The 27,053-nt window shown below is 44.3% G+C and overlaps 1 protein-coding gene across 2 annotated transcripts in view; it reads right to left on the bottom strand.

Moving 5' to 3' along the window:
* Window positions 1-1,214: 1,214 nt before the first annotated feature.
* LOC115095886 (aspartate aminotransferase, cytoplasmic-like) overlaps window positions 1,215-27,053 on the bottom strand; it is a 99,150-nt gene continuing 73,311 nt past the window's right edge. For both annotated transcript variants that reach the window (XM_029610181.1, XM_029610182.1), the window contains 2 exons: window positions 12,166-12,308; window positions 1,215-1,568 (listed from right to left, as the gene is read on the bottom strand). In XM_029610181.1, the coding sequence (XP_029466041.1) occupies window positions 1,435-1,568; window positions 12,166-12,308 (277 nt within the window). In that variant the 3' untranslated portion in view covers window positions 1,215-1,434. The remainder of the gene's footprint in view (window positions 1,569-12,165; window positions 12,309-27,053) is intronic.

Genomic DNA, 27,053 nt, shown 5'->3' with positions numbered 1-27,053 from the left:
AGCCATGGTGGCATCGGTAGCCCACTTACGAACAGTTCCCATTGCTGAAATCTGCAGAGCTGAAATGTGGAGTTCCCTACATGTTTGCTGCTCACTACTGCTTGGACAAGGATGGTTGACATGACAGCAACTTCATCCAATCTGTCCTTCGTAACCTCTTCCATGCTTAAAAACCCAATTCTCCTTACCTAGGGGCCATTGTTTGGGTTCATGCTGTCTCCCTGTGATACCAACAGAACTGCAGTTATTTTGTGCCCATTGGTACCTGATTCGGTGCCTGTTGGTCATAAGCCTTGCTGAGAGCAGCCTGTAGCTTGGTATTCACCCATCTGTGAGGACTACCATCCTACTGCTCCTAGAAGAAAGCAGAGTTGCTTACTTGTAACAGGTGTTCTCCTAGGACATCAGAATATTAGTCCTCAGGAAACTCGCCCACCACCCCGCGGAGTTGGGTTCTCATGCATTTTGTTTTATTTTTTTGCTCGTGAATTCTGTTACGAGACTGAAGAGGAATCCCCACGTGGACGCATGGATAGTGGCATGCTGGGCATGCTCAGTGTGCCAGTCAAAGTTCTAGAAACTTTGACAAACGTTTTCCGTGCCGGGCTCCAACGAATGATGTCACCTATCTGTGAGGACTAACATCCTGCTGTCCTAGAACACCTTTTACAGGTCAGCAACTCTGCTTTCTGTTAGCATGCTGCCTCTGTTATCTTGTCAATCACAAAAAAAAAAAAAAATCCAGAAGAAATCTCCTAATTATTAAAGTGAAAAACATCTTCATGGTTTAAATGTGTCATCAGCCCTTGCAAAAGAGCGACAGAGAGAGAACGATATCCATCCAAATCATATAGAAGTTGATATTCAACTGACCATTGCAAGATAAAATTGCCTGGACAGCTTTGTCTGGATGTTCAACCAGTAGAATAGTCAGGCTGAATATCTGCCTCCAGCACTGCCCATTTTTTTTCACCCAGATAAATTTTAAGTGGACAACAATTTACCGCAGAGAAAATTTAGAGAGGGAGCAGGAAGAAATGTTAAAATATTGGAGTTTGTCCAGCTACTTCCTAAAGTTAGCCGGACAAGCCCCTTAAACATTAAGGATTTACTACTACTACTATTTATCACTTCTGTAGTGCCACTTGACATATGCAGTGCTGCTCAGTACAGCTTAAGGTCTAACCATGACAAATGTACAGAACAAGAGCGACTTTGGGAATTTAATTTATTAAGAAAATGGTTAAAATCTATAAGGCAGTACATGGAATAATCAGGGATGTAGATTTAAAGGCTGTCTCCAAAAGGTAGTTTTAGACTGGATTTGAATAAGGCTGGAGAGGAGGCATAACGCAGTAACTCGGGAAGTCATTTTCAAGCATATAGTACAGCCAGGTGGAAAGGACAGAGTCAGGAGTTGGCAGTAGCCTCTTTTCAGGAGGTCACAGCTTCAATAAGAGCCTCAGCAAGGAAAATCGTACTCTGGGCAGTAAGGTCACAGATCTTGATGGCTCCCTCAGAGGTTAACGGAATGAGCTTCTTCTTCCTTAGGAACTCTGCCTGTTGGGCTGGAAAAATAAATCACACTATCTTTGAGTCATTCAGTCTGCACTTCCACCTGACTGTGAGTTAGCGTTCTCATTTTCCCATCTATCCAGTGAGGTCATATGTCCCAGTTTCCAAAAAAAATAAAATAAATGCAACATGGCATAGGAAGCACAAAGCCAAACTCCATTACTTAATGCAGTTAGTGTGCACATGCCCTGTAGAATGGGTGTTCGTTCCCGATACTATCATCCAGCCATTATGTTAAGGTGTCTGATGATAGAGGCTAAAAGTATATAGCCTGAGGCCTGCGTGGCATAAATCAGACTACAGGGATGCATTACCTTGATTGGTTCACTTAGAAGACATAATCTGGAAGTTCAAAGCGTGCATGTACATGCTGAAGCTTTATTTCCTTAATTGAGAAGTATTTGTTGGATTTTTATATATCATTTTGTATACTTTGGAAGTTTCTTCAAAGAGTTAGGGATCTCATCTCCTCCCAAATCAGGGAGCTGAAACATGGACTGAACCCTTTATTTATGAATCAGTGCTGTTGTACTCAAGAACTACATGTTTAATTCAGTGCTACTTTTTTTTAGATATTTAAAGGAAGAAAGAGAATATGAGCCAATTCATGCAGATAATATGAACTTTTCGCTAACCACTTCGTTTGATTTTTCTCATGTTTTAACTCATCCTAGGTGAGTGACTCCCCACCCCACCCACGTGAATATCACACCCTGACCTCCAAAAACAGTTAATCCTGAAAACAGCCAGTTCTGGGACAAGGATGCAAGGTAGTGAAAAAAGCAAGAAAGAAGGAGGGTAGACAGGAAACTTTTGGGATTATAAAGGATAAGGGAAGTTTTAACACTGCTATTGCTCACAGGATTCAAACTTGTGCTCATGCAGTAATTTTTCTGTAGTAAACTGAGAAGAAATAGCCTGGACAGCGACACAATACATAAACTTGGCAATTTTCTGCTACTAATAGTTGACATTTCTATAGTGCTACATGGTATATGCAGCACTGTACAAATGACACATAAGAGACAGTCCCTGCTCAACAGAACTTACAATCTAATCAAGACAAACATACAGGGCAAAAGAAATTTGGGGAGTTTCATATAGTAAACAATGGCTAAAATGAGTTCGCTAATGAAGCTGAAAGTGGACAATTAGGCTTAAAATTTAAAAGCAGTCTCAAAAATGTGAGTTATTAGATGGGATTTAAACAAGGCAAGAGGGACCATGACACATCACCTCAGAAAGACTTTCAAGCGCATGGTACAATTAGGTTGAAAGCATGGAGTTGGGAATTGATGATGGAGGAGAAGGACATAGATAGCAGTGACTTGTTTGATGAGCGGAGTGCACAAGGAAGGATGTGGAGAGAGAGAAAAGGAAATAAAAACATAAGAACATAAGTTTTGCCATGCTGGGTCAGACCAAAGGTCCTTCAAGCCAGCATCCTGTTTCCAATAGTGGCCAATCCAGGTCACAAGAACCTGGCAGGACCCCGAAAGGTAAATAGATTCCATGCTGCTTATCCCAGGGACAAGCAGTGGATTTCCCCAAATCCACCTTAATAATGGTTTATGAGCATTTCTTCCAGGAACTTGTCCAAACCTTTTTTAAACCCAGCTACACAATCAGCTCTTACCAAATCCTTTGACACAAATTCCAGAGTTTAATTATGCATTGAGTAAAAAAAAGTATTTTATCCTATTTGTACAGGTCCCTGGGTCACTCCCCTAGTCACCTTTCTCCAATGAGAAAATTGACCATTTAGCCTGCTTTATATCTTTTAACCAGTTCTCAATCCACAATAGAATTTTGCCTCCTATCCCATGACTTTTTAATTTCCTCTCATGAGGTACTTTTTCAAATGCTTTCTGAAAGTCCAGATACACTATATCAACTGGCTCGCCTTTATGCACATGTTTATTCATGCCTTCAAATGATTAGTGAGGAAAACTTCCCTTTGCTAAACCCATGTTGGGCTTGTCTACAATATACGTTCAGCAGTTTTGTTCTTTATAATACAGTGGGCCCTTGGGTTACGAACAGCTCGGGTTACGATCAAATCGGGTTACAACCAACATTCAAGGTTTTGGGTTGCGAACAAATTTTGAGTTACGAACACAATTTTCGGTTTCAAGTTACGACCAGATTTTGGGTTACGACCCGTGTGCCACGTGCATGCAGTTTTGTTTTTTTTCTGGATTGGTTGTAATTGGCCCGTTGTTGCTGCCTATTGCATTTTTTTGGTCTTGGAAGGCGGGATTTAAACAGAAATTGGATGGCTAGTGTTGCACGTGGGCAGACCCAGCACGGAAATGCAAACAACAGCATCGGTGAACAGCAGCGGGGGACAGCACTCAGCTGGCAAGGTACAGAACGGTTTCTGGAGGCCATAGATGTTCTTATAAACATTCAGGTCAATACAGTAAAGTGCGGCCGCGGTTACCCTGCTCCTAACCCGCTTTCTACCCACTTTTTGGCCGCGTTAGCCCTTCCTGCGATACACAATCCCCTTTAACCTACTCTTACCGCGTCCTTAAATCACCGGGTAACCCCAACGCCAGGGCATGTATATTACATGTAAACGATCGAATTAGCTATTCCCTCCCATACAGTAACACGCGCCCCGACTATCGCTTTTTTACCCTGCCATTTTGCCGCGTGTTTAACCTGCTAACTTACCGCCTACCCTTACCCCTGCGTTAGAGGCAGGGGTAGGGGTAGGCGGCAAACTTTCCCCCAGCCCCCGCTCACCTGCCCTGGCCGCGTCCATGGGTGCTGGTCTCCGGGGCAGCCCCAGTCCTCTCCCCTCCTCCCAAAGCAACGAAAGCGGAAAAAAGCGAGAAAAAAAAAAGCTGCAAGAGAGAGGGGAGAGAGGACGGGCAATCCTACGCTCGGGATTGCCGGTCCTCTCTCCCCTCCTCCCGAAAAGCAAGGCTGCTTTTCGCGCCTTGCTTCGGGAGGAGGGGAGAGAGGCAGTGAAAAGCAACGAAGCGACTTACTTTTTTTGCAGCCCCCCTCCGGAGACTGACATCGGCGACGAGGGACCGCGGCTCCCCTCCCCTGCCTCCAGCTGCCCACGAAGATAGACGCATCGCACGGGCGAAAGCGGCCCCTGTGCGTGCAATTGGGCCGCTCAAGATGTGGCGTCACGACGTTTGGCGTCAAAGAAGTGTTAAAATGGCCCCAAAGATAAAGAAATCAATAACTATTGAAAAGAAGAAGGAAATTGTGCAGAAATTTGAGACTGGCGTTCGAGTGACCGATCTCGCTCTCATATACAGCATGTCAAAATCCACCATTTCCACAATCTTACAAAAAAAAGATTTGTACAAGGAAGTTAGTGTGGCTAGAGGTGTCACTCAAATTACCAAGCAACGATCAACAGTGATAGATGAGGTAGAAAGCCTATTGCTAGTATGGATAAATGAAAGGCAGATGGCAGGTGATTGCCTATCTGAATGTCTAATCTGTGAAAAAGCTAGGGCTATAAATGCAGATTTCGTAAAGGATAAGCCATTACCAAGTGAACACGGTGAAATATTTCGTGCCAGTAAGGGGTGGTATCACAATTTTAAAGCAAGAACAGGGGTTCATAGTGTAACTAGGCATGGTGAAGCTGCCAGTTCAGATAAAAAGGCTGCTGAAAACTACATACCCCACTTCGAAGCAATGACACAGAGAAATGGCTTTTCCTGTCAGCAAGTTTTCAACTGTGATGAAACTGGACTATTCTGGAAGAAAATGCCCAAGAGAATATACATTACCCAGAAAGAAAAGAAAATGCCAGGCCACAAGCCAATTTATTTTATTTAAATTCTTTTAATATACTGATGCTCAAGACCAAGTCTTATCGTACCGGTTTACAATGGAACTAGGGGAAACAATTAACAACTATATAGAAGATAAAGTTACATTAAACAGGGAGCATAAACATGGGCGTTGGAAGAAAGGAAAGATTTCAAACGAATACAACTGGAGAGAACTGAAAATAGCGAAAAACAATTAAGTAGCGAGACATATAAAGATTAACATAAGGTTGCTGAATTCGGCTGGAGATTTATCATAGGCAGTTATTAGCATAACAGGTAGGCATTGGCAGCGGAGGGAAGAGCACTCCAAGACACCAAGAGTGGGAAACAGTGATGCCAAGAGTGGCATGAATAGCCCGAGGAACAGTGACAGGTTAAAGCAACCCAAACATAGGTATCAACACCTGAAGGAACTGTGAGAGGAGCAAATGTTATGAACTCTGCCTATGGGTCTCCCTGCGAGCAGGCCCTGTTTTTCTCAACTTGTTGCTTTATCTTCGCGATGCCGCCAATGTCGGCCCGCCCCCCGCGCGGCAGGAGCCACGGACTTTCCCTCTCTATGCGGCCCGGAGGCCGCCTGTGCTCCTAGTCTTCACCGCGGCCAGAGCCGCGGATTTTCCAGCTTCCTGCGGGGCCGGGACCGCCCCCGACGCTGCCTTTCATCTTCACGGCGCTAAGGCCGCATGCCCCAGGCTTGAGTAGCAGCTGGAGCCGTCCCCGGGGCCTCCTGCAGCGGCTGGAGCCGCTGCCGTCATCGAGGCCTGCTTCCCAGGCCAGCCCTGCGCTTCTGACATTGTGCGTCGGTGCAGGCCGCTGTCCGCGGTCCTGCACAGCTTCCTGCTCTCTCCTTAGGCACCGGCGCGCGCTTCTCTTCTACATTTAAAGGGCCAGACACAGGAAGTGTGCTGGCCCCATCTTCAATGGGACTTCCTGCTTCAGCCCTATAAAGGGCTGCTCCGTCAGTCTGTTCTTCGCCTTGCATCGAGGTGACTTCGCTCTGGAGGCTCCTGCCTGCCAGAGCCTTTGTAAGGTCGTCTACTCTTCGTGGAGCTCCTCGTCTCGTCCATTTGTATCATGTCAAGTCTTCGTGCCTGAGGCCCTTGTCCAGGTGTCCTGGTGTCTTGTGATGATCTTCTACGTCTGGTGTTCCTGCCTTCCTGAATGTTCGTTCCTGTGTCTTCGTCTGTGCTCCTGAGCCTTCTGGTCCTGTGGGCCGGACTCCCTCGGACGACGTCTTTCCCGGGTTGGAGTGGCCTGCAGGTGGACTGCTGTCCTGCGCTCTCGAGCCGTCATGTACTGGATCTTTCCTGCGCTGTCCCGTTCTCCTCGTGGTCCGTGACCAGCCTGCAAGGGCTGTGTAGGGTGCGCAGTAGGACAGGGTGGTCTGCGACTCAGTCCCGTGGGTGGCCTGAGTAGGGCGCCCTGAGAGACAGTGCCAATGTCCGCCTTCCCTACTTCTCGTCTCGTCTGGATTCCAAGTTCCTTGTTATGTCTGCACTTCAGCGTCATGTATCTGATGTCGTTGCATCGACCCTGGTCCGGGATGCCGTCGCATCGACCACTGGTCTGTGATGTCTTCGCATCAGCCTTGGTGTCAAGTCTTTGTCTGCGATGCCGTTGCATCGATCCTGGTGTCACGTCTTCATAGTCCTGGTGTCATGTCTTCAAGCCAAGTCTTCGTGCCATGTGATGTCGTTGCATCAACCCAAGTCTTCGTGCCATGTGATGCTGTCGCATCAATCTTCATAGTCTTGTCTTCGTGTCAAGGTCCGTCTGCCCTCAACCTCAGGCCAGGCCTGCTGCTCCATGCTGCTCGCAGCAGGTCCGAAAGGGCTCGGAATGGTCAGAGGACCATTCAACTTCCAACATCCTCAGATGTTGGCCTTGGGAGCTTGCCGGCCTGGCAGAGAGTAGACCGTCAGCCAGGCGGAGCCACCGTCAACCCTTGGCTCGGCCCTGAAGGTCTGGGTCGGGTTGAGGCCCATGGGCACACTAAACACCCCCGTTCTCAACAGAATGCAAGGCCTTTCGAGGCCCTACTCAACAGCAAAGCAGCACCAAGAGTGGCAAGAACAACCTAAGGCTCCAAAAGAGGAGCAAAAGGCACCAACAAAAGTGGCATGAATATCCCAAAGCACCAGAAGACCAGCAAAGGAGATCAACAGTAGAATTAGCATTCCCAAGGCACCAAAAAAGGAGCAAAAGGCATATACAAAAGTGGTATGAAAACCTCTAGGCACCTAAAGAAGGGCAAAAGCACCAACAGTGGCATAAGCAGCTAAAGACACCATGGGAGGAGTAAGATGGCACCAAAAATGCCATAAACATCCAAAAGGCATAGAGTGAGAGGTAAAGCAGCAAGCATAGTGGCATCAAAACCCCAATACACAGAGGGATAAGGCAGCAAGTACAGTAGCATCAATACCCCAAGACAAAAGAGGAGCAAGATAGCACTAACAATGTTATAAACTACCAAAGGCATAAAGTGAGAGGTAAGACATCAAGCACAGAGGCATCAAAACCTCAAGACACAGAGAGGTAAGGCAGAAAGTGCAGAGGCATAAACACTCAAAGGCATTGTGAAAAAAAGCAAAAACGCACAAACAGTGGTATGAACAGCTGTGATGAGCAGCGTGAAAGTGAGCCCTTGTTGCTGTGGCGTAGTTCACGCAGCTTCATAGATGAACCTATGAGGCCTACTCCAACAGCTGGTGAACATGCCCTGATGCGGGACAGACTAGAGCTTCACCTATATCAGCCGCTTCCCCCGCAGGTTGAGCCCTTGGATTCTAGTGGCTGGCAGGACTTAGGTGGGTCCCTAAGCTGGTGGAGTGGACAAGAGTCCAGAAGCATGCCAGGGTCAGGACAGGCAGCAGACTGGAGAAACAAGAAACAGATCAATGATCAGGGAAGGTGGCAGATAAGTATAAACAAGGTACAATGCAAGAGGTCAGGTCTAGGCAGCAGGCAAATGTAGTCAGGTCCAATGCAAGAGGTCAGGTCCAGGACAGTAGGCCAAGGACTGTTGAAGCCACACAGGAGTCACTGGATGTGACAGCAGGACGAGGCAAGGCTGGACGAGGTAGGGTGGAGCACAGGAACACAGGAATAACCAGAATTCAGGCACATAGAACAATCAGAAACGCACGAGGAATACACACTGCTACTAGGCAGGAGACCCATTGCTGAGACGAGGCAATGCTGCGGGGCCTTTGCTTAAATAGTCTGGTCGAGCTGACATCGGGAGGGCCCAGTGGCCTGACCACATCAGCGGCAGTTGGCAATGTGTAGAGACGGTCATATTCTGCCATGACAAAAGGCCTCTGACAGTGGTGGGGGTGAGTGCAGCAACTCATGGGGCAGTCCCATGATCCACCAAACATAACAGTCAAGACATTAAAAGTGCAGCAAAGCAGTACCAACAGTGGCATGAATACCCCAAGGCATCTTGAGAGGGGGCAAAATGGTACCATCATTGGCAAGAGTTCTCCAAGGCACCATAAAATTGCCAGGAGCAGGCTGAGCAGTAACAGTGGCAGAACAACTCAGCAAGGTACCAAACCAGGAGACAGGTAAGGTGGGAAGAGATGAGGTTTATTTCTTTTTTTAAATTTATTTTGGGGGCCAAAACACCCCAGTATAACCAAGAGAGAGACATGGTAGGGAGACCAGTCCAAGCTGCAAAATTAGTACAACAAATCAGCAAGGCATTGAATCAGGAAAGAGATAGGGCATAAGGAACTGGCTGAAGAATAGTGGCAAGAATGGCAAGGTGCTAAAGGGAAAACTTGCAGGCATTGGCTCACTGTAGCTATACAATCAGTCCTTCTTCCACTCACATAGAAATTCAGGTACTCTCAAAAGAGGGAAGTTTAATTTAATGAAGGCAAACTTTTCTACCAACTCTGGCATAAACCATGAACAATGTGGACTCATAATATCCTCTGCGATTGAGGATATCAATTCACTAGATCCACTGAAACTCATCCACGTCTGATCAGACTGCAGATTTGTATACCCAATATGCCAAAGAATCTGTGGCTATCTTCTTGATGGGTTATGCGAGATAGCATGTGCTGTGATTTCATTTGCTTTGGGGGTGGGGGGAATAATCTCCTCTGCTGCCAACTGCTATAACTATGGCCTGTGTTAGAAGAGTCCATTCTGCAATAGCCATGGGTGATGAGGGAGGGTGGTGGTGAATAAATGTAGGAGAGGAAGTGATAGCTAACAAGGTGCAGCTCATAATATCAGTAGTTTGTGGGGTGCCTGTTTTCTGTGCTGCATCCTTACTGTTCATCTGAGAATCTCTATCTGCTGCAGACGCTGCTCAGGAGGAATCAGAGATAAGCACTGTGCTGCTTTTTGGTGCTCCCTGTGGCATGATGGAATTTGAAAATCAGTTAGTCACTAGTAGTAGCTAAGTTTTTTTAGTTTTTCAATAAGTGTAATATACTGTAGGACTGTACACAAGTACTAGTGTGGTATAGAGACACACAGATAGCAGAACAGTTAGCACACATTCTCTTTTGTTACAAAGCATGCCACACAATATCTGCTTGCTGACTGGTTATATAGACTTCCACTAGGAAATTGTTGTGGTTCTGGCCGCAAGTACCGCCTGGCTCCTAGGCACGCGTGCGCGCCACTTGGGCGCTTTTCTAGGCCGTTTCCCGCCAGTGGTGACTCCGCCCAACTCCTGATGTCAGACGCCGCGGCCTTGATAAGCCGGCCGCGGCCATCCAGTCTTTGCCTTGTAACGGGTTAGCCTCCCGGTTTCCTGTTGCGCTGTGCCCCGGAGTGACTCGCTTTGCTTCGTCGCTCCGTTCCTGCTACAGTACCTGCCTGCCTGCTACAGTACCTGCTTGGTTCCTGCTTGCTTGCTACAGTACCTGCTGGTTCCTGCCTGCCTACTATGGTACCTGCTTGATTGCTACAGTACCTGCTGGTTCCCTGCCTGCCTGCTACAGTACCTGCTTGGTTCCTGCTTGCTTGCTACAGTACCTGCTGGTTCCCTGCCTGCCTGCTACAGTACCTGCTTGGTTCCTGCTTGCTTGCTACAGTACCTGCTGGTTCCCTGCCTGCCTGCTACAGTACCTGCTTGGTTCCTGCTTGCTTGCTACAGTACCTGCTTGGTTCCTGCTTGCTTGCTACAGTACCTGCTGGTTCCCTGCCTGCCTGCTACAGTACCTGCTTGGTTCCCGCCTGCCTGCTTCAGTACCTGGTTGGTTCCTGCTTGCCTGCTACAGTTCCTGCCTGGTTCCAGTACCCGAATCCTGCTACAGTTCCTGCCTAGTTCCAGTACCCGAGACTTGCCACAGTTCCTGCCTGGTTCCAGAACCCGAGCCCCGTTACAGTATTGCACTGTCCTAGTCTGGTTCCAGTTACCTGACCTGACCCACAACCCGCCTAAGTCCCAGTGGCCGGGCCCCTTCGGGCTCCTCCCGGGGGGGCTTCGGCTTCCAAGGGTGAAGCCACATAAGTCCCAGCGGTTGGGCTCCTACAGGCTCCTCCCGGGGGAGTACCAGCTTCCAGGGTGAAGAGCATCTACGTCCTGCTTGAACATCTGCCTCCCGGCCTACTATTCACTAGAGACATTGACCACCTTTCCCAGTCTCCAACAGAGACTGGGAAAGGTGTCCACTAAACAGAGACTCCCATAACAGAAATAACAAATTATGGAAAAAGAGTCTCTCTCACATATACTCACACACTGTAGTCTATGTATACAGACTCCTTTTTATACCCACAGAAGGTCAGAGAGAACAAAGAAAAGAAAGGCTGGTATTCTACCGGGTCAGTGCAGTGGGCACTAGTCAGAGACAGATCTCTCTGTGCTGTGTGTACACAGAGAGAGACACAATCTTACTCCTACCTGTTCAATGATACAGTAATTCTAACAGCGAACAGAGTAAATTGCAATGTCTCCTAACCACATCAACATTGTGAAAACAGGGAACAGCACAGGCCATCTTGCTTTAATGTTTCTCCTTCCTTTTCTTTCTAATTTATTTTTTTTTTTACTTTTTCTGTGGCTCGGAGAAACAGCTTTAGAAGTATAACCTCTCTGTCTAAAATTCAGCAGAGAATTGACTGAATACAAAACGATGACTGTTCAATTTGCATCTTGCTTTCAGTTTTAAAAAACGAGTAACTCATTGTCTATCCATACAGGTGCCAGCTGGGATAGGCTGCTTGAGAATAAATGAAATCTTGATTGATCCTGTTCCTTCCTTGTTCTTCCCACCCTGGCTCCAATCTGCCTGGTTTCAGTGGCTTGCCTTGAGTAGAAAAAAAAACCTATGCAGTTTTGCTTGCCCTTAGACTTGAATGGGATCCAAAAATGAAAGCAAATAAAAATATTTGTTATTTTCAGGGGCACTATTAATTAATTTAGTTTTAAACAAAATTAACTAAAAATGCCCTGTTTCATTTCTCATTATCCATTTGTTTCAAACAAATTCACATCTCTAGTTAACCTAACATTGCCCCCACTTACTGTTAATACCAAGATCTTAATGCAGATTATGAAGAAAACTTCCTAAAAGTGACACACATTAAATAAAAATGCAGATACATTAGACTAGCCCTGACAGTGAAGCAGCAGATAAGAGCAGTTGAAGCTGGATTGAAAATCACCATCCTCATAAAAGTCATACCAACCACACCTGACAGCCAAAATGTGATAAAGTGATTGTAATCCACTTTGAAACCATTTTGAAAAAAGTGGAATATCAAATGTTTGGAAATAAATAAATAAATAATATTTCACGTTACGTACAGGTAAGTTCCAGATAGGTGTAGATTCCTGTCTGCCTAAGGAGGTACTCCCAACATCCTGGTGTCTTCAGAGTTATTAGCAGATTCACCAGCATCTCTCTGATACTTCTTAACTTAGTGACCATTGTCCTTAAATCTTCCTTACTGATTCAACCAAAGGAAAAAAAAATTAAGAGACTGCATATGTCACAGTAAAAGTGCAATAACTGAAAAAAGTATGCACCATACTTCATGTTAATTTACCGTACTGTCATGTTAATTTCTACCTCCACATAAAAACCCCTCTCCTCTCAAAAGTGCAAATCTCCAAGATGGCGTTTTAGTGAGTCGAGCTGAAGCGTCTTTTTGCTTAATCACTTTTCTGCCATATGCAATGTGCAAGCGAAGGGCAAGAGAGCGTTTGGCTTCGGATGCTCCCTCTCCCATTCCATTGGTGGGCCCTATGGACGCCAATGTTTGACGGGGAGCTGTAAAAACCGGGAGAGGGCTCACTGGCCAGTGTTCAGGGGGAAGACAAGCCCGAACCCATCCCTGAGCTATTGACATCACTGTCCCCAGTGGAGAAGTCAACACCTGTTAACCCCACTGAAAGACGTACCCAGCAGCCCCATTGAGACATGGAGGCGTTGGAGATGGGTGCCTTCACCGAGTCTCCCCCAGAGCCCACAACACTAGAGGAAGGCATTTCAGCCCTTTTGGAGACCTTTGGGGAATTGGGAGAAATTGCTACAAGAGCTGCGTTGCAGCAGGCCGTTGAGATCTCAGCTGAACACTTATTTCAAGTTACAGAATTGGTAAGATCCCAGTCCTTCAGTTTTGAGACAATTTGGGAAGCAATTCATATTTTGAATTTAAATCTTACAACTCAGTTTAATTCTATCATTAATAATGTAAAAGATCTGGATATTCAGTTAAAGAACGTTGAGAGAATCTGGGGATCATAAAGCTGCTTTGGAATCTTTTAAATCTAATTTAGAGAGCTCCACCGTCACACATCAAGCATTAATCAAGGAAAACTAGCAACTTCAGTTTAAACTAGAGAATACAGAGAATCAAATGAGGGCAAGAAATCTACGCTGCATTAACTTTCCTAAAGTTTCACACATTTCACCTAAGGATATGTGGAGGAGGTATTTGCTAGAAATACTTAAAACCCTGGAGTCTATGCTTCCTATAATTTCTAAGAAATATTACTTTCCTCCATTGAAGAAAAACTCTCTGGAGAGTAATAATTTGCATGTCCTATTACCTCCTGAACCACCAAATTTGGATATTTCTGCAGTTTTGGAGATGGTTTTGATTTTTCTCTGTTCCACCCACCTCTACGAGGCTGTCCCTCGTCATATCCATCCTGAATCTTTTCAGCTGAATCTTTCTAGTCAATTGGAACTCCCAATAATTGAGCTATGTAACTTCGTCAGTTAATGCCACCTGTCATCTTTAGTTATTTTATGTAATGTCACCTTATGTACTGTTGCATTGTAATGTTGCCTTACGTAATGTTGTTCCCTGATTATCCCGTCCAATGTAATGTTTTTTTTATACACTGTTGCTTCCTGCAAATTTGATTATATGTACAGCTGTCGTAAGCTTTGTTGATTAATGTAACTGTTTTTCATTTAAGCCTGTCATTTAATCTATGGTTGAATTTTGCTACGTTAACTCAGTTTTTTAGATCTGTATCTTCATAGCCTGTCTTTGGTTATTGTTATCCTGTTTTTTCCCCTATCCCTTGTTACACTGAATTTTCCACACCTTTTGTTAAAATGTGAACCGGCATGATGTTTCTGACGAATGCCGGTATATAAAAGCAGTTAAATAAATAAATAAAGTCAGATGAAAAGTGGCAACATCTTCAACCTTGATTGTTACCTTTTTACTTGATACTGATAGGGAATAGATTTTAAAAAAATATTTTGTTCATCATACAGAGCTTTTTCTGAATCATAAAGTTCAAATATTTCCAGACCTTTCAAGACAGAGGAGAAGACGTAAGTTTTTGGTATTGCGGCCCAAAGTTCTTGAATTAGGGCCATTATTTGTATTAAAATTTCCATATAAATGTTTAATTAAATACCCATGGGGTTTCTTATCTGTTTTTCAACTTTCTCAATTAACAACTTTTCTATCTAATAAAGTTGGGGCCCAGCTTAGCTCCTCTCCGGTCTCTGTTCAATGAGCTCTATAAAGTAGCAATTTGACCTCTTATACATGATACACTGCCCCATTCTCGCTGGATTTGATATTTGATAGTTTTTTCCCCATGGATATTGTAAATCTTGGATCACTACATTATGGGCTTGTTAGATGTGGTATTTGGCTGTGTATTTTCTCATTTCTTTATGCTGTAATATTACATGTATCACCTTTCAAGTTTATGCTTGATATTATATTATAAATGCATAAATAGAAAAAAACCCCTCTCCTCTATACTACTGAGGTACCTCTTTGATGCTATACCCAGCCACCGCTCCTCTATCTCCCTTATACCCTGGCTTTATTTATTGAAATGCCGCCATAAAAGATAACAGGACTCGGCTCTCCCAAATAAAATTTCCAGGTAAATCATAATTAAAAGGTTGCCATATTAGTTTATTTATTTATTTATATATTTAAAAATATTTCTATACCGTCTTTTCAAACTAGTTTGATCAAGACGGTTTACAAATTTCGATTATATAGAGCCATTAACCAAAGAAAAAACAAAAATAAAAATAAAATAAAATAAAACGTCAAATTTAAAAAAGTATAGATAAGAAATAGAAAGAATAAAAATACATTATATTGTCATAATCCCTACTCATAAAATAAATATACTAATTTTTTAACAAAAATAGTCAAAGATAGAAAGGAAATAATAAATCTAAAAATATAACTCATATAAACCATATTCCTTCAAAATGTGTAATTGAATAGTAGATTGCTACAAAAAATGTGGCTTAAAAAGAAGTGAGTTAGTCAATTTTCAAGATGAGCATATGCAATCTTAAATAAATAAGTTTTAACTGCCTTCTTGGATAACATGAAATAAAGGTTAACTAGCAAGTTGAAGGTGATATCTGCACCGACCTGATGAAGAAAGCAGAGATCTTTAAAAGATCATCACAAATTTGTTAAGTTGGTCCTGGGACCTGTGCTCTTAACATATAAAATGTTCAAAAAAAGGGAACGACGAGTGTGGTAATCAAATTTGCAGAGGACACAACATTATTCAAATTTGTTAAAATGGTAGTGGATTGTAAGGAACTGCAGAAGGACCTTGTGAAACTAGAAGACTGAACAACTGAGCAGCAGATGAAATTTAAGTTCAAATCTTTTTATTAAAAGGGCATGGCAATGAGTTGACACTTTTCACCACCATGTAAGACAGCAGGTAAGTTATTACATGAACAACAATAATAATAGCAACAACAGTAATAGAGATCCCATCCCTGTCCCCAATCCCAAGTACAGGTAAATCTCATTGCAGGGGAACAACTATAGCACCAAACAAAAAGACATCTGCTATGTCCTTAAACTTATTTAATATTAGGCTCTGTGTGTCAACATTTGCAGGTATAAGTCCCAAACCTTTAAAAATGCTTTTTGTTTTTTAGTCAAATCTATTCTCTCAGCATACTGCTCCATAGAAAGTGGTGATGTAAAGCAATCCACAATTGCGACAATGTGGGGGCTTCCGACTCAAGCTATTTCTGTAAAATAGTCTTCTTTTCTAAAAGTAATACTTTCCTTCCCCACAGTATAAAGTATTTATTTTTAAAAGGTATATTTTTGATATCCTCAAAGACAAAAGATGAAGCTTCCAATGGTAGTACCACTCCTGTTACAGTAAAAATGTTGCATTGCACTTTCTCATAGGACTCCCTGATGGGAGAGCAAGACCAAAACTGTGACCCAGACCACAGCTTGAAATTTACAGTAATACATTGATCAAACTGAAAAATGGGCAATAAATATACATGTTTATGAGAAAAATAAAATTGCATTAAAAAATTTAACGGAGTTTCCCCACAAACCAGCAGTTGTAAGAAATAATATCCTAGAAAAACATTTTAAATGTTGAGATTGATTCAACTCTATACCCAATTCTTGTTTCCAACCATGCAACACATTAGTATACTTGGGTAGAGTTTCTCGCTGCATAAGAGACTTGTAAAAAGAAGAGATGGGATGACAAATCAAGTCAAAATGAGCTAATAAAAATTCCCTATTCTTATGAAGCACCTCAAAAGACAACCCCACGATTTTGTCATTATCCCAAATTTTCTTCAAAAGGGGCTCCTGAGAAAGGAAAAAGAGCAACCCTGATGTGTTCCCTATTGAAGGTTAAAAACATCTGATTGCATACCATTTATTAACACAGTTGCTACAGGTTTGCTTTATAGGACCTGAATGATTCTCATAAAATAGCCCTCTATACCCTTTTACCTTCAGGGTTTCAAGCATAAAGATCCAATCCATCTGATCAAAGGAGAACTTACCACTTACCTGATAATGTCCTTTCCTCTAAGGAAGGCAGGCCAATCCACATCAATGGGTTATGTATTCCTACCAGCAGATGGAAACAGAGTAAATCTGACTTGCTGACTTCACTGACATTTAGCTCTGCCCTGACATTGGCCTGCCAGTATCTCTAGAAGAGCCAAACTGTGGACAAACTGGTTATACTTGAACTTGACTATTAACAGTCAACCATTCATGCTTCCAACCAACTGGGAACCACTGAGCTCAACAAAAAAGGAGCACATCAACTAATCTTAGGGCTGGTTAAGTCACTTACCAGTCCTTCAAACAAATTAACAGACATAACACACTTCATTGTCCGCCTATAAAGGACGAACTAAAAGCAAGTAGGCAGCCCAGGATGGGCTTTGGATTGGCCTGCCTGTGGGATGTACCAAAGCTACTCCCAAAAAGGACGGGTGGCTGCCTGTAGTCTTATCAACACTGCACATGTGAAAACCGCATCCTCCTGAGTCCTATCATCCAAGCGGTAATGCTTGCAGAAAGTGTGTAAGGAGGACCATGTTGCTGCTCAGCAAATCTCAACAGGAGACAACTGAAGCTTTGCCCACAAAATCACCTGGGCTCTAGTGGAATGCACCCTGACCTGTCTAGATAATGGGACATCTGTATCCACATAGGTGGCTGTGATAACTTCTTTCACCCAGCGGACTATAGTCACCCATATCGCCAGTTCTCCTTGTTTATCTCCACCATGGAGCATAGTTGATCAGACTTCCTGAAAGAACAAGTAATCTTCAATTACTGCACCAGATGCCACTTGATATCCAAGGCATGCAACAGACGATAATCACGCTCATCTCTATCCCTGTCTAGCATGGGTAGGGAAATAGACTGATTTAAATGAAACTCTGAAACCACTTTTGGCAAAAAGGAAGGTACAATCCTAAGCTGTACCTCCCCCAAAGTTATTTGTACAAACAGCTCATAGCATGAAAGAGCATGCAGCTTGGAAACCTGTCATGCCGAACAGATTGCTACCAAAAGGTTCGCATCTCTTGTGAACACTAACCAGCCCGGTGTCTCCAAGGAAACCCCCTTCCTGTAACCACCACTGCAACTGGATGCTCACCTCCAATGGAGTCTCACTGTGTATTCCTGCGACTGCAGATTCCACTGAGAGAAATGCGTGCTGAAGGGGCCACATGTGTGCCCTTGCCCAGGGAACTATATCCAATGTGGCTGCCATTGATCCCAGGACCTGCAGGGTAAGACCACACCATCGGGTGAATAGTCCGTTTCAGGGCCTGAACTTGAGTAACTAACTTCTGAATGCAAGTCTCCGGTAGAAACACTGTGCCCTGCTCCATATCGAATCGCACGCCAAGTTACTCTAGCATCTGAGACGGCTGTAAACTGCTCTCGGCCAAGTTCACCACCGGCCTAGCTCCTTAAGCAAGGAAAGAACCTTTTGAGTTTCTAAGTAACTCTTATCTGCACTTTTGGCTTGAATCAATCAGTCATTCAGATATGGATGTACTTGAATGCCCTCCTTGCGCAGAGACACTGCTACCACCACCCTGACCTTGGAGAAGATCATGGGTGCAATAGTCAGCCCGAAGGGCAGGGCCTGCAATAGATAATGTCCCAGAATGGCGAAGCAAAGGAAACACTGATATTCCTGGAGAATGGAAATATATTGATAGGCCTCCATCAGGTTAAGAGACATGAGAAATTCCCGTTTGTACTACCATTATTACGTAACAGAGTTTCCATTCTGAAATGAATCACATGCAAATGTCGATTGACTCCCTTCAGATCCAGGATGGGCTGAAAGGACCCCTCTTCCTTCTTGGGAACAAAATAATGGAATCGCGCCCTGTATTTTCTTGCAATCTGGGAACAGGAATTATGGCTTTCAAATCCAACAGCTTCCTTAAACGTAGTCTCCACTTCCACTCTCTTCTGTAGAGAGTTGCATGGAAAGACCATAAATGCTTCTGGAGGGATTTGAAGAAATTCTAGAGCACAGCTGTTCCTTACTACTTCCAGGACCCACTGGTCTGTTGTAATTTGGACCCACCTTTGATAAAAGCAAGGTAGATGCCCACCTATCTCCATATCTAGTAGGTGAGTGTTATAATATGCTCCTCCAGAGGGGAGGAGTTAGCAATCTGTTAGGATCTGCTATGCTGAGAGGAGCAAGCTGCTGTGACCCGCTGCCCACGGGCCCCCTCCAGCGAGCAGACTTACCCGCGACTCTGCCCTTCTTCACCCGACGCGGCAGGACGCCGTCGTCGGGCCTCCCACGCGGCTGGAGCCGTGGCCTGGAGGCCGCTCTGGATCCTCTCCGGCCCCGTGGGCTGGGAGCCACCACCAGACGCCATGACCAGCTTCGCGGCACTGGGGCCGCATCCCCGGGCTGCACCAGCGGCTGGAGCCGCCCCCGGGGCTCCTCGCAGCGGCTGGAGCCGCTGTCGACGTCGGGGCTGGCGTCCAGGTCAGCCCTGCCTCTCTTCAGCATCACTACGTCGGTGCAGGCCGCTGTCCGCGGTCCTGCACAGCTTCCTGCTGCTTCTTAGGCGCCGGCGCGCGCCATTCTGCCTGATTTAAAGGGCCAGCCACAGGAAGTGTGGCTGACCCCACCTCTAATTGGACTTCCTGCTTCTGCCCTATAAAGGACTTCAACTTCAGTCTGTTCTTCGCCTTGCATCGGAGTGTCACCCTTCTGGAGGCTCCTGCCTGCCAGAGCTCCATCAGGCCTTCCTGTCTTCTCCATGGAGTTCCTGTTCAGTTCCTGTTCGGTTCCTGTTCTTTCGTCTTGTCTTCGTGCCTAAGGTTCCTGTCTACATGTCCGTCCAGATGTCCCGTCCAGGTATCCTGATGTACCTGCCCTGATCTGCCAAGTCCTGACGTCCTGCCATGATCTGCCAAGTCTTGACGTCCTGCCATGGTTTCCCCCATCCTGAAGCTCCTGCCTTCCCGGATGTTCTTCCCTGCGTTTTCGTCTGTGCTCCTGAGCCTTCTGGCCTGCTGTGCCATGGACTGGCCTGCAGGTGGGATTTGTCCCTGCGCTCTTGAGCTTCTGTTCCTGCCAGCCGTTGAAGCTTCGGATGCCATTGGTTCCGACATCGGAGTATGTCCTCGCCTGGTCCTTCCCTGCACATGTACCACTCTCCTCGTGGTCCGCGACCAGCCTCCGGGCTGTGTAGGGCGCGTAGTGGGACAGGGTGGTCCGCGACTCAGTCCCGCGGGTGGGCTGAGTAGGGGGCCCTGAGAGACTGTGCAACTGTCCTTCCGCCCAAGTGTCTTCTGTGATGTCTTCGTACCTGAGTCTTGCTACAGTTCCTGATGTCTTCATTCCCGAGTCCTGCTGCAGTTCCTGTACCTGAATCTTACTGCAGCTCCTGTCTGGTTCCAGTACCTGAACTATATCTACCATTGTCCTGTCTTCGTGTCAAGGTCCTCGACTGCCCGCTACCTCAGGCCAGGCCTGCTGCTCCATGCTGTTCGCAGCAGGTCCGAAAGGGCTCGGAATGGTCGGAGGACCATTCAACTTCCAACATCCTCGGATGTTGGCCTTGGGAGCCTGCAGGCCTGGCAGAGGGTCAGCCCACCAGCCACGCTGGAATACGCTGTCAACCCTCGGGCCGGTCCTGGGTTCGCCTGGGGTCGGGCTGAGGCCAAAGGGCACACTAAAACATTCACAACACAAGCAGATGAGAGTTAGCAGTTTGTTGTGCTCAGCTCCTGAAGTGGGAGGAGTGAGCACTCTATTGTAAATAGGTGAATCCTTGGGCCGATGGCAGATGACAGCGCCCCCAGGAGGATATCCTGAGAGGGACCACGGCTAGGCTTGGGTATGGAGACAGACACAGATAGTTCATTTATTAGACAGGTTAGTAGAACCACCAGAGGTGGCAGTAGTGAACTGATATGCCCAGCAGGGCTGAAGTCCCTCAGATACTGGAACTATGATCCCAGGGTTGCTGAGCTGTAGAGAGACTATAGATAGTGAGTAGACAGGGTATGCTGTATATATAGCCAGTAGTAGATGACACACTCACATAGATTCTTAAGAAGGCTCAATAGCTGGAAAGAGTTAGGCCCTCGAGGAGCGAGTACCTGATTCCAGGGAAAGCTCTGAGAACACGATGGTAACTCACAATTGTCTGTATCTGTAATGGCTTCCAGGCAGTAGAGAATCTTCAGTGTATTCAGGAACATGAGCCCTCGAGGCGAGTACCGGTTCCTATATGCAATCTGAAATATTCAGGGGCGGATTGTGGGAAAATAGTGGCCCGGGGGATTTTTCTCCATACTGGCCCATGGGTAGCTAATTACATATACAATATAATTTACATATATATATTTATTTATTTATTTTAGTTTTTTCTATACCGGCATTCGTGAGAGTGTCACATCATGCCAGTTTACAATAAATAGGGGAGTGACGAAAGGTATAGAGAACAAAGTAAATTACATGTGTTGAACCAAAAAACAATTACAGTTAAATAAAACAGGGATAAGTACAACTTGGAGCAGAGAAGTGATATGAAAAAATTAACATAATATATTAATCTAACTTTGACAAGGTACATTTACAAAGATTTGATGAGGTACATTAACAGGAGATTGTGGTAATTGCTAGGAATTGTCCATTTGAACTAATAGTAGGATTTATTATGTGAGGGTAGAGATAGGAAGTGTTGGTTTTCTGCATATGGGTAGTTATTGGAAGATGGTTGGAGGTGAGTTAAGGTTTAATCCGAGTCTGGGAAGGCTTTTTTGAATAGCCACGTTTTGAGTCTTTTCCTGAAAGTTGGGAGGCAAGGTTCCTGCCGTAGCTCTGGTGGGATGGAGTTCCAGAGAGGAGGTCCTGCTGTGGAGAAAGCCCTGTCTCTGAAGGTTATATGAAGGGAGGTTTTGGAATGAGGTACCTGAAGAGATTCCTTATAGTACTCTCTTATAGGTCTGGAGGATGTGTGTTTTTTGAAAGGGATTTGAAGGTTGAGCGGAGAGATTTGTTGTATAGCTTTGTATATTGTGGTGATGGACTTGTATAATATTCTATAATGAATCGGCAGCCAGTGAAGGTCTTTGAGGATCGGGGAGATGTGATCTCTTCTCCTTGTATTTGTAAGTATTCTGGCTGCCATGTTTTGCACCATCTGAAGAGGTTTGGTATGCAATGATGGGAGACCTAATAATAAAGCATTGCAATAGTCTAACTTGGAGAAGATTATTGCTTGTAAGATTGCCCTGTAGTCATGGTTGTGGAACAGTGGTTTTATTCTTTTTAGGACGTGCAGTTTATAAAAGCAGTCCTTGGTGGTTTGGTTTATAAACGCTTTTAGGATTAGCCGATTATCAATGATCGCTCCCAGATCTCTCACTTGGGCTGTTTGTAGATTTGCTGAAAGGTTTGTGGGGATGTAGCTGTTCTCTGTGGATATGAGAAGGAGTTCCATTTTTGAGGAATTTAGGATTAAATTCAGGCTGGAGAGGAGGGAGTTAATTTCTCTAAGGCAAGTTTCCCATAGATCTAGGGTTTTTTTGATGGATTCTTTGATGGGGATCACAATCTGGACATCGTCAGCGTAAAGATAGTATTTTAGGTTCAGGTTGGTTAGTAATTGGCAGAGAGGGAGAAGGTAGATGTTAAAGAGAGTAGGTGAGAGGGATGATCCTTGCGGGACTCCTAGTGGTGAAGGGTGGCTCTTGGATTCTTTGTTGTGTATTTTGACCTTGTAGCCTCTGTTTTTCAAGAATGTATTAAACCAGGCCAATGCTGTGCCAGCTATGCCGATGTTTGATAGTTGGTTAAGGAGTATTGCATGGTTGACCGTGTCAAAGGCGGCTGAGAGGTCCAAGAGAATCAATAAATAGGCCTGGCCTTTGTCAAGGCCCATGATGAGGTAATCTGTCAAGGAAATAAGAAGTGATTCTGTGCTTAATGTTTTCCTAAAGCCATATTGAGAGGGGAAGAGAATTTTGTGATCCTCAAGGTAGTCTGATAATCTAGTGTTAACTAGTTTTTCCATGACCTTGGCAATGAAAGGGAGGTTGGAGATTGGGCGAAAGTTGGTGGGGTCTTCCGGATCTAGGTTTGGTTTTTTCAGGAGCGGTTTAATGGAAGCCATTTTAAGGTCGTCTGGATAGATTCCTTTGGATAAGGAGCAGTTGATGATGTCTGCCATGGCTTTGGAGATGGTGTCTGGAATGAGAAGAAGTAGTTTGGACGGGATATGGTCACAAGGGTGAGATGAGGGTTTCCTTTTTTTCAGTACTCTTAGGATCTCTGAAGTTGTGATAGGTTCAAACGAGTTGAGAGAGATGTTTATGTTGGGGTGTAGATAAGTATTGTGAGGAGAAGAGGTATTGGGCTTCAGCTTTATTAGAAGGTTAGTGATTTTGTTGCTGAAGAAGAGGGCCAGCTCCTCTGCTTTTTCTTGGGCTTTGTTAATCGGTATATCCGTTCCTTGGATTTGAGTTAAGTTGGAGACGTAGGCGAACAGGGCTTTAGCGTCAAAAATCATGTGATGGATCTTAAATGCGTAGAAGTCTCTTTTTGTTTTTAACATGGTACTTTTGTAGCGGTGGAGGGCAAGTTTATAGGCAGAGAGGGAGGACACTGTAGGTGCTTTGCGCCATTTGCTTTCATTCCGTCTGAGGGAGAGTTTTAGATTTTGAAGTTCTTCATTAAACCATGGTTGTCTTTTAGGATGGTTGTGTTTGAATTTTTTAGTTGTCAGAGGACAGAGTTTGTTTGCTGCCGCTTTTGTTATATTTTGCCATGAATGAAGGGCTGAATTTGGAGTGGAGATGTCTATGAGGGGGAGTTCTAATACTAGGTGATTATGGAGGTCATCTGAGGTGCATGATTTCCTGTAAGTGAATTGTTGTTGAGGGGCTTGTTGTTTCTTTGTGTCAGCGAGATGGTGGTCGAGATTAAGGCGTGGTCTGACCAGGGTACTGGTTCGCAGACCGGTTGTGTAGAGTTAGAGATGCCTGAGTTAATGAAGATGAGGATGGGAATGAAGAAAAGAGCCATGGGGGTGGCTTGCTGGAATGGTGGCTACTACCTCCTGATTACTACCTTACGCAATAAGCCTTCACATGATTAATGCAACTCCAACATTGCTCTATGCTTCAACGGCAAGGGGAAATGTGGAAAAGAGGATTTGCATTCAGACAACAACCAACAAGGACTGAACCACACAGTTTGGGTAAATAAATAAGCATGGGGGTAGCTTGCTTATTGCGGTGGTTACTACCCTAAACCAATTAAGCCTGATACTTCACTTTGAATGCATCTACAGCATTGCTCTCTGCTTCAACAGCAGGGGGAAATGTGAAAAGAGGATTTACATTCAGACAACATCCAACAAGGCATTGATCTGTGCAGTCTGGGTAAACAAACACTGGGATAACTTGTTTGATGCAGTGGTTACTACCCTTAACCATTAAGCCTTATGATTCACCTTTGATGCAACTCCAACATTACTCTCTGCATCAACGGCAGGGGGTGGCAGGAAATTTGAATCAGTTACTAACAAGGGCCCTGAACTTGGTGGTCTGTGAGCTTGCTGGGCAGACTGGATGGACCATTTGGTCTTTTTCTGCTGTCATTTCTATGTTTCTATATATATGGCTATCTTAAAGTTTATCAAACTCTCTTTAGGACAGGTCTGTGGCCCTATAAGAGTTAGTTGGATAAGTTATCTGGCTAATGTTGAATAGAGGCGTTACCCGGATAACTTATCGGCTAATGATGCTCCTTCCTGGAATCCCCCCCCCCCCCACCACCACTTATAGGGCTAAATTCAAGCTAGACAACTGATAAATGGCTGAATATGTAGGTTTTGCCATTTAGATAGACACTTTTTAAGTTATCCATCTAAAAGGATTTTGAATATCGATCTCTTCATTGATTAAAATTTATAAGCCAGGTAGAACTTTAAGATCAGCAGACCACAACTTATTAGATGTGCCATCGATTAAGTAAGTATGGCTACATGAAATCAGAGAGGACATTTTTTGTTGCAGGGCCATCAATTTGGAGCAATTTACCAGATGAAATCAGGTCAATTCAATGCTATTTAGCTTTCAGGAAACAAGCAAAGGCATTTTTCTTTGAGCAAGTATTTGGTGGTCGGAGATAAGTAGGTGTAACATTTCGGCTGGCTGTGGGAAGGCCCTGCAACCAGATGCACCTATTCGAAGCACAGGATGCCACCAGGATCTCTTCATAGTAGTGACACTGCCATCATATACTGGGTTGTTCTTGCCGCACCTCCCCCTAAGTGCGCATTCGTCCTGCGTTTTTATATCCTGCAGTGGGAAAGCCCGGCCAGCGCTCCTCTGATAACATCAATATGGCTGGATATTTAAACCTCAGCCACGCTCCAGCCCAATGCCTCAGTAACTATTTCTTGTACACTGCAGTGCATTTTTGCTACCTTTCTGTGTTTTGCCTTGTTGTCCTGCCTGCTTCGTTGTCTTCTTCCCATTTTGCCCTGCCTACCCTGCTTTGTCTTGGTCCTTAGTTTCTTGACTTGCCTTGTCTTGTCCTGATTCCTGGTTCTGACCTCTGCTATGGAAACTGACTACTCTTTTGGATTGCCACCTGCCCTGACCCGGAAACTGTTTACTCGCTGCCTGCCCCGACTTTGGCTTGGACTTTGACCTGTCTTTTTAGTGCCTGCCCTGATCTAGGCCTGAGTCCAGGTACATTTACAATTATTTGAACTTCTGGATCGCCTAACACAAAAGGCCTAGGCGATAAACATCTTTACATATATAATCATAAAGTAAAATAAAACATACATTAAATGATTGTAAAAACAAAACTAAAGCAGCACACAGCAAAAGTGAAATCAAATAAAACCAATAAATAAATAAATAATATAATTCAGTAATAAAACAAATAAAATACATTCCAGAATTAAAAGGAAAAAAGTTAACTTAAAATGAGCCAACTTAAAAGATAAACTTAATATGCCAACTTAAAAAGAATGGTCTTAATTTCTTTTCTAAAATTCTTTGGTGAGGTACCCTTGCTCGCCCCCAGCCCTGACACTGCCTGCGACTGGACTTCATCAGACTGTTCCTTATGGGACTTTTACCTAAGCCCTGCTGGCCCCTGGAACCCAAGGGTTCAACCTGTGGGGAATGGGGCTGGTATATGTGAAGCTCCAGCTCCAGTCCCAGAGAGATGGAGTCCACCAGCTGTCGACATGGGCCTAGCAGATGCGCCTGTTAGGCTGCGTCAACCACGCCACAACCCAAGGGCTCCCATCCATGACACTGGGCATACTTAACATATAATACCTTTTGAAAGAAGAATTGGTATGTTACGTATGTTTGTTTTTAATTTGATTTTAAACACTTTTAAAGTCTAGCACTATTGTAGTACTGTATCTGTGCATTACAGTTTACTGTATATGTACCCTATTGTCATCCACCAGAGAACTTCAGATTTTGCAAGATAAAGGACCTGTAAATAAATAAATAAATAATGTATTAAGAGCCATCTGAGCAGCCACAAATTAATCATTATTAGGAGTAATCTCAATTCTTGCACTTTATTAGCTGCAGTCAACTGCCATTCTAATCTTAATATTGTACTTTGGACTGTTTGTAATCTGCTTAGCATGAAAGCTATAAATATAGTTGGAATATAAAAATAATTAAAAAATAGATAACTCATTTGAGAATATCTTCTTCACAGTAATGTAAGAAATAATGTTCTCTCATAGCACAACTGTGACCATTTCCCAAAAAAAGATAGAAGAATTTCAATGCCTCTTATTAGAGTTAGAAAACTCATCCCATCTATGTATTAAATAATCTTTAAACCCTTGGTCATTATACAGATTTTTAGGAAATCTTCAATACCAATGGGCTCCCAGAGGTCTGAAACCCTCATATCCAACCACACTGATGAATGGTCAGAGATTTCAAACTAGCCTATTTCAGATTTGACAACTCTAGTGAATTTGTCCCTTTCAGGAGTAGGTGATTCATATGAAGTGTGAATTATATGCTCTCGACTGGATGGAGGGCGCTCCATACATCTACTAGGTTCAAACTATTACATAGATATGATATAGCCTTAGTTTTAAGAGATCCCTGGAAAGACGATGGAGAGGATCTGTCCATAGCCAAGTCATGAATACAATTAAAGTGCCCTCCCATTAGTAAAGGGCCTCGTGTATAACCTGCCAGAAGATGTATAATTTTATTGAAAAATGTATGGTCATAAACATTAAGGGCATGCACATTACATATCAGAAAAGACTATGCATATAAAGTCCCAGCCACTAATAAGAATCTCCCCTCAGGGTCTTCCACTACTTTGGAAGCATTATAAGGCACCATGTTACCTGTAAGACTGGTCATACTTGCTTCCCTAGTGCTTAA

Source organism: Rhinatrema bivittatum, chromosome 7, assembly GCF_901001135.1.
Source record: "Rhinatrema bivittatum chromosome 7, aRhiBiv1.1, whole genome shotgun sequence".
NCBI classification, from domain to species: Eukaryota; Metazoa; Chordata; class Amphibia; order Gymnophiona; family Rhinatrematidae; genus Rhinatrema; species Rhinatrema bivittatum.
This window is presented reverse-complemented; position numbering and strand designations above follow the sequence as displayed.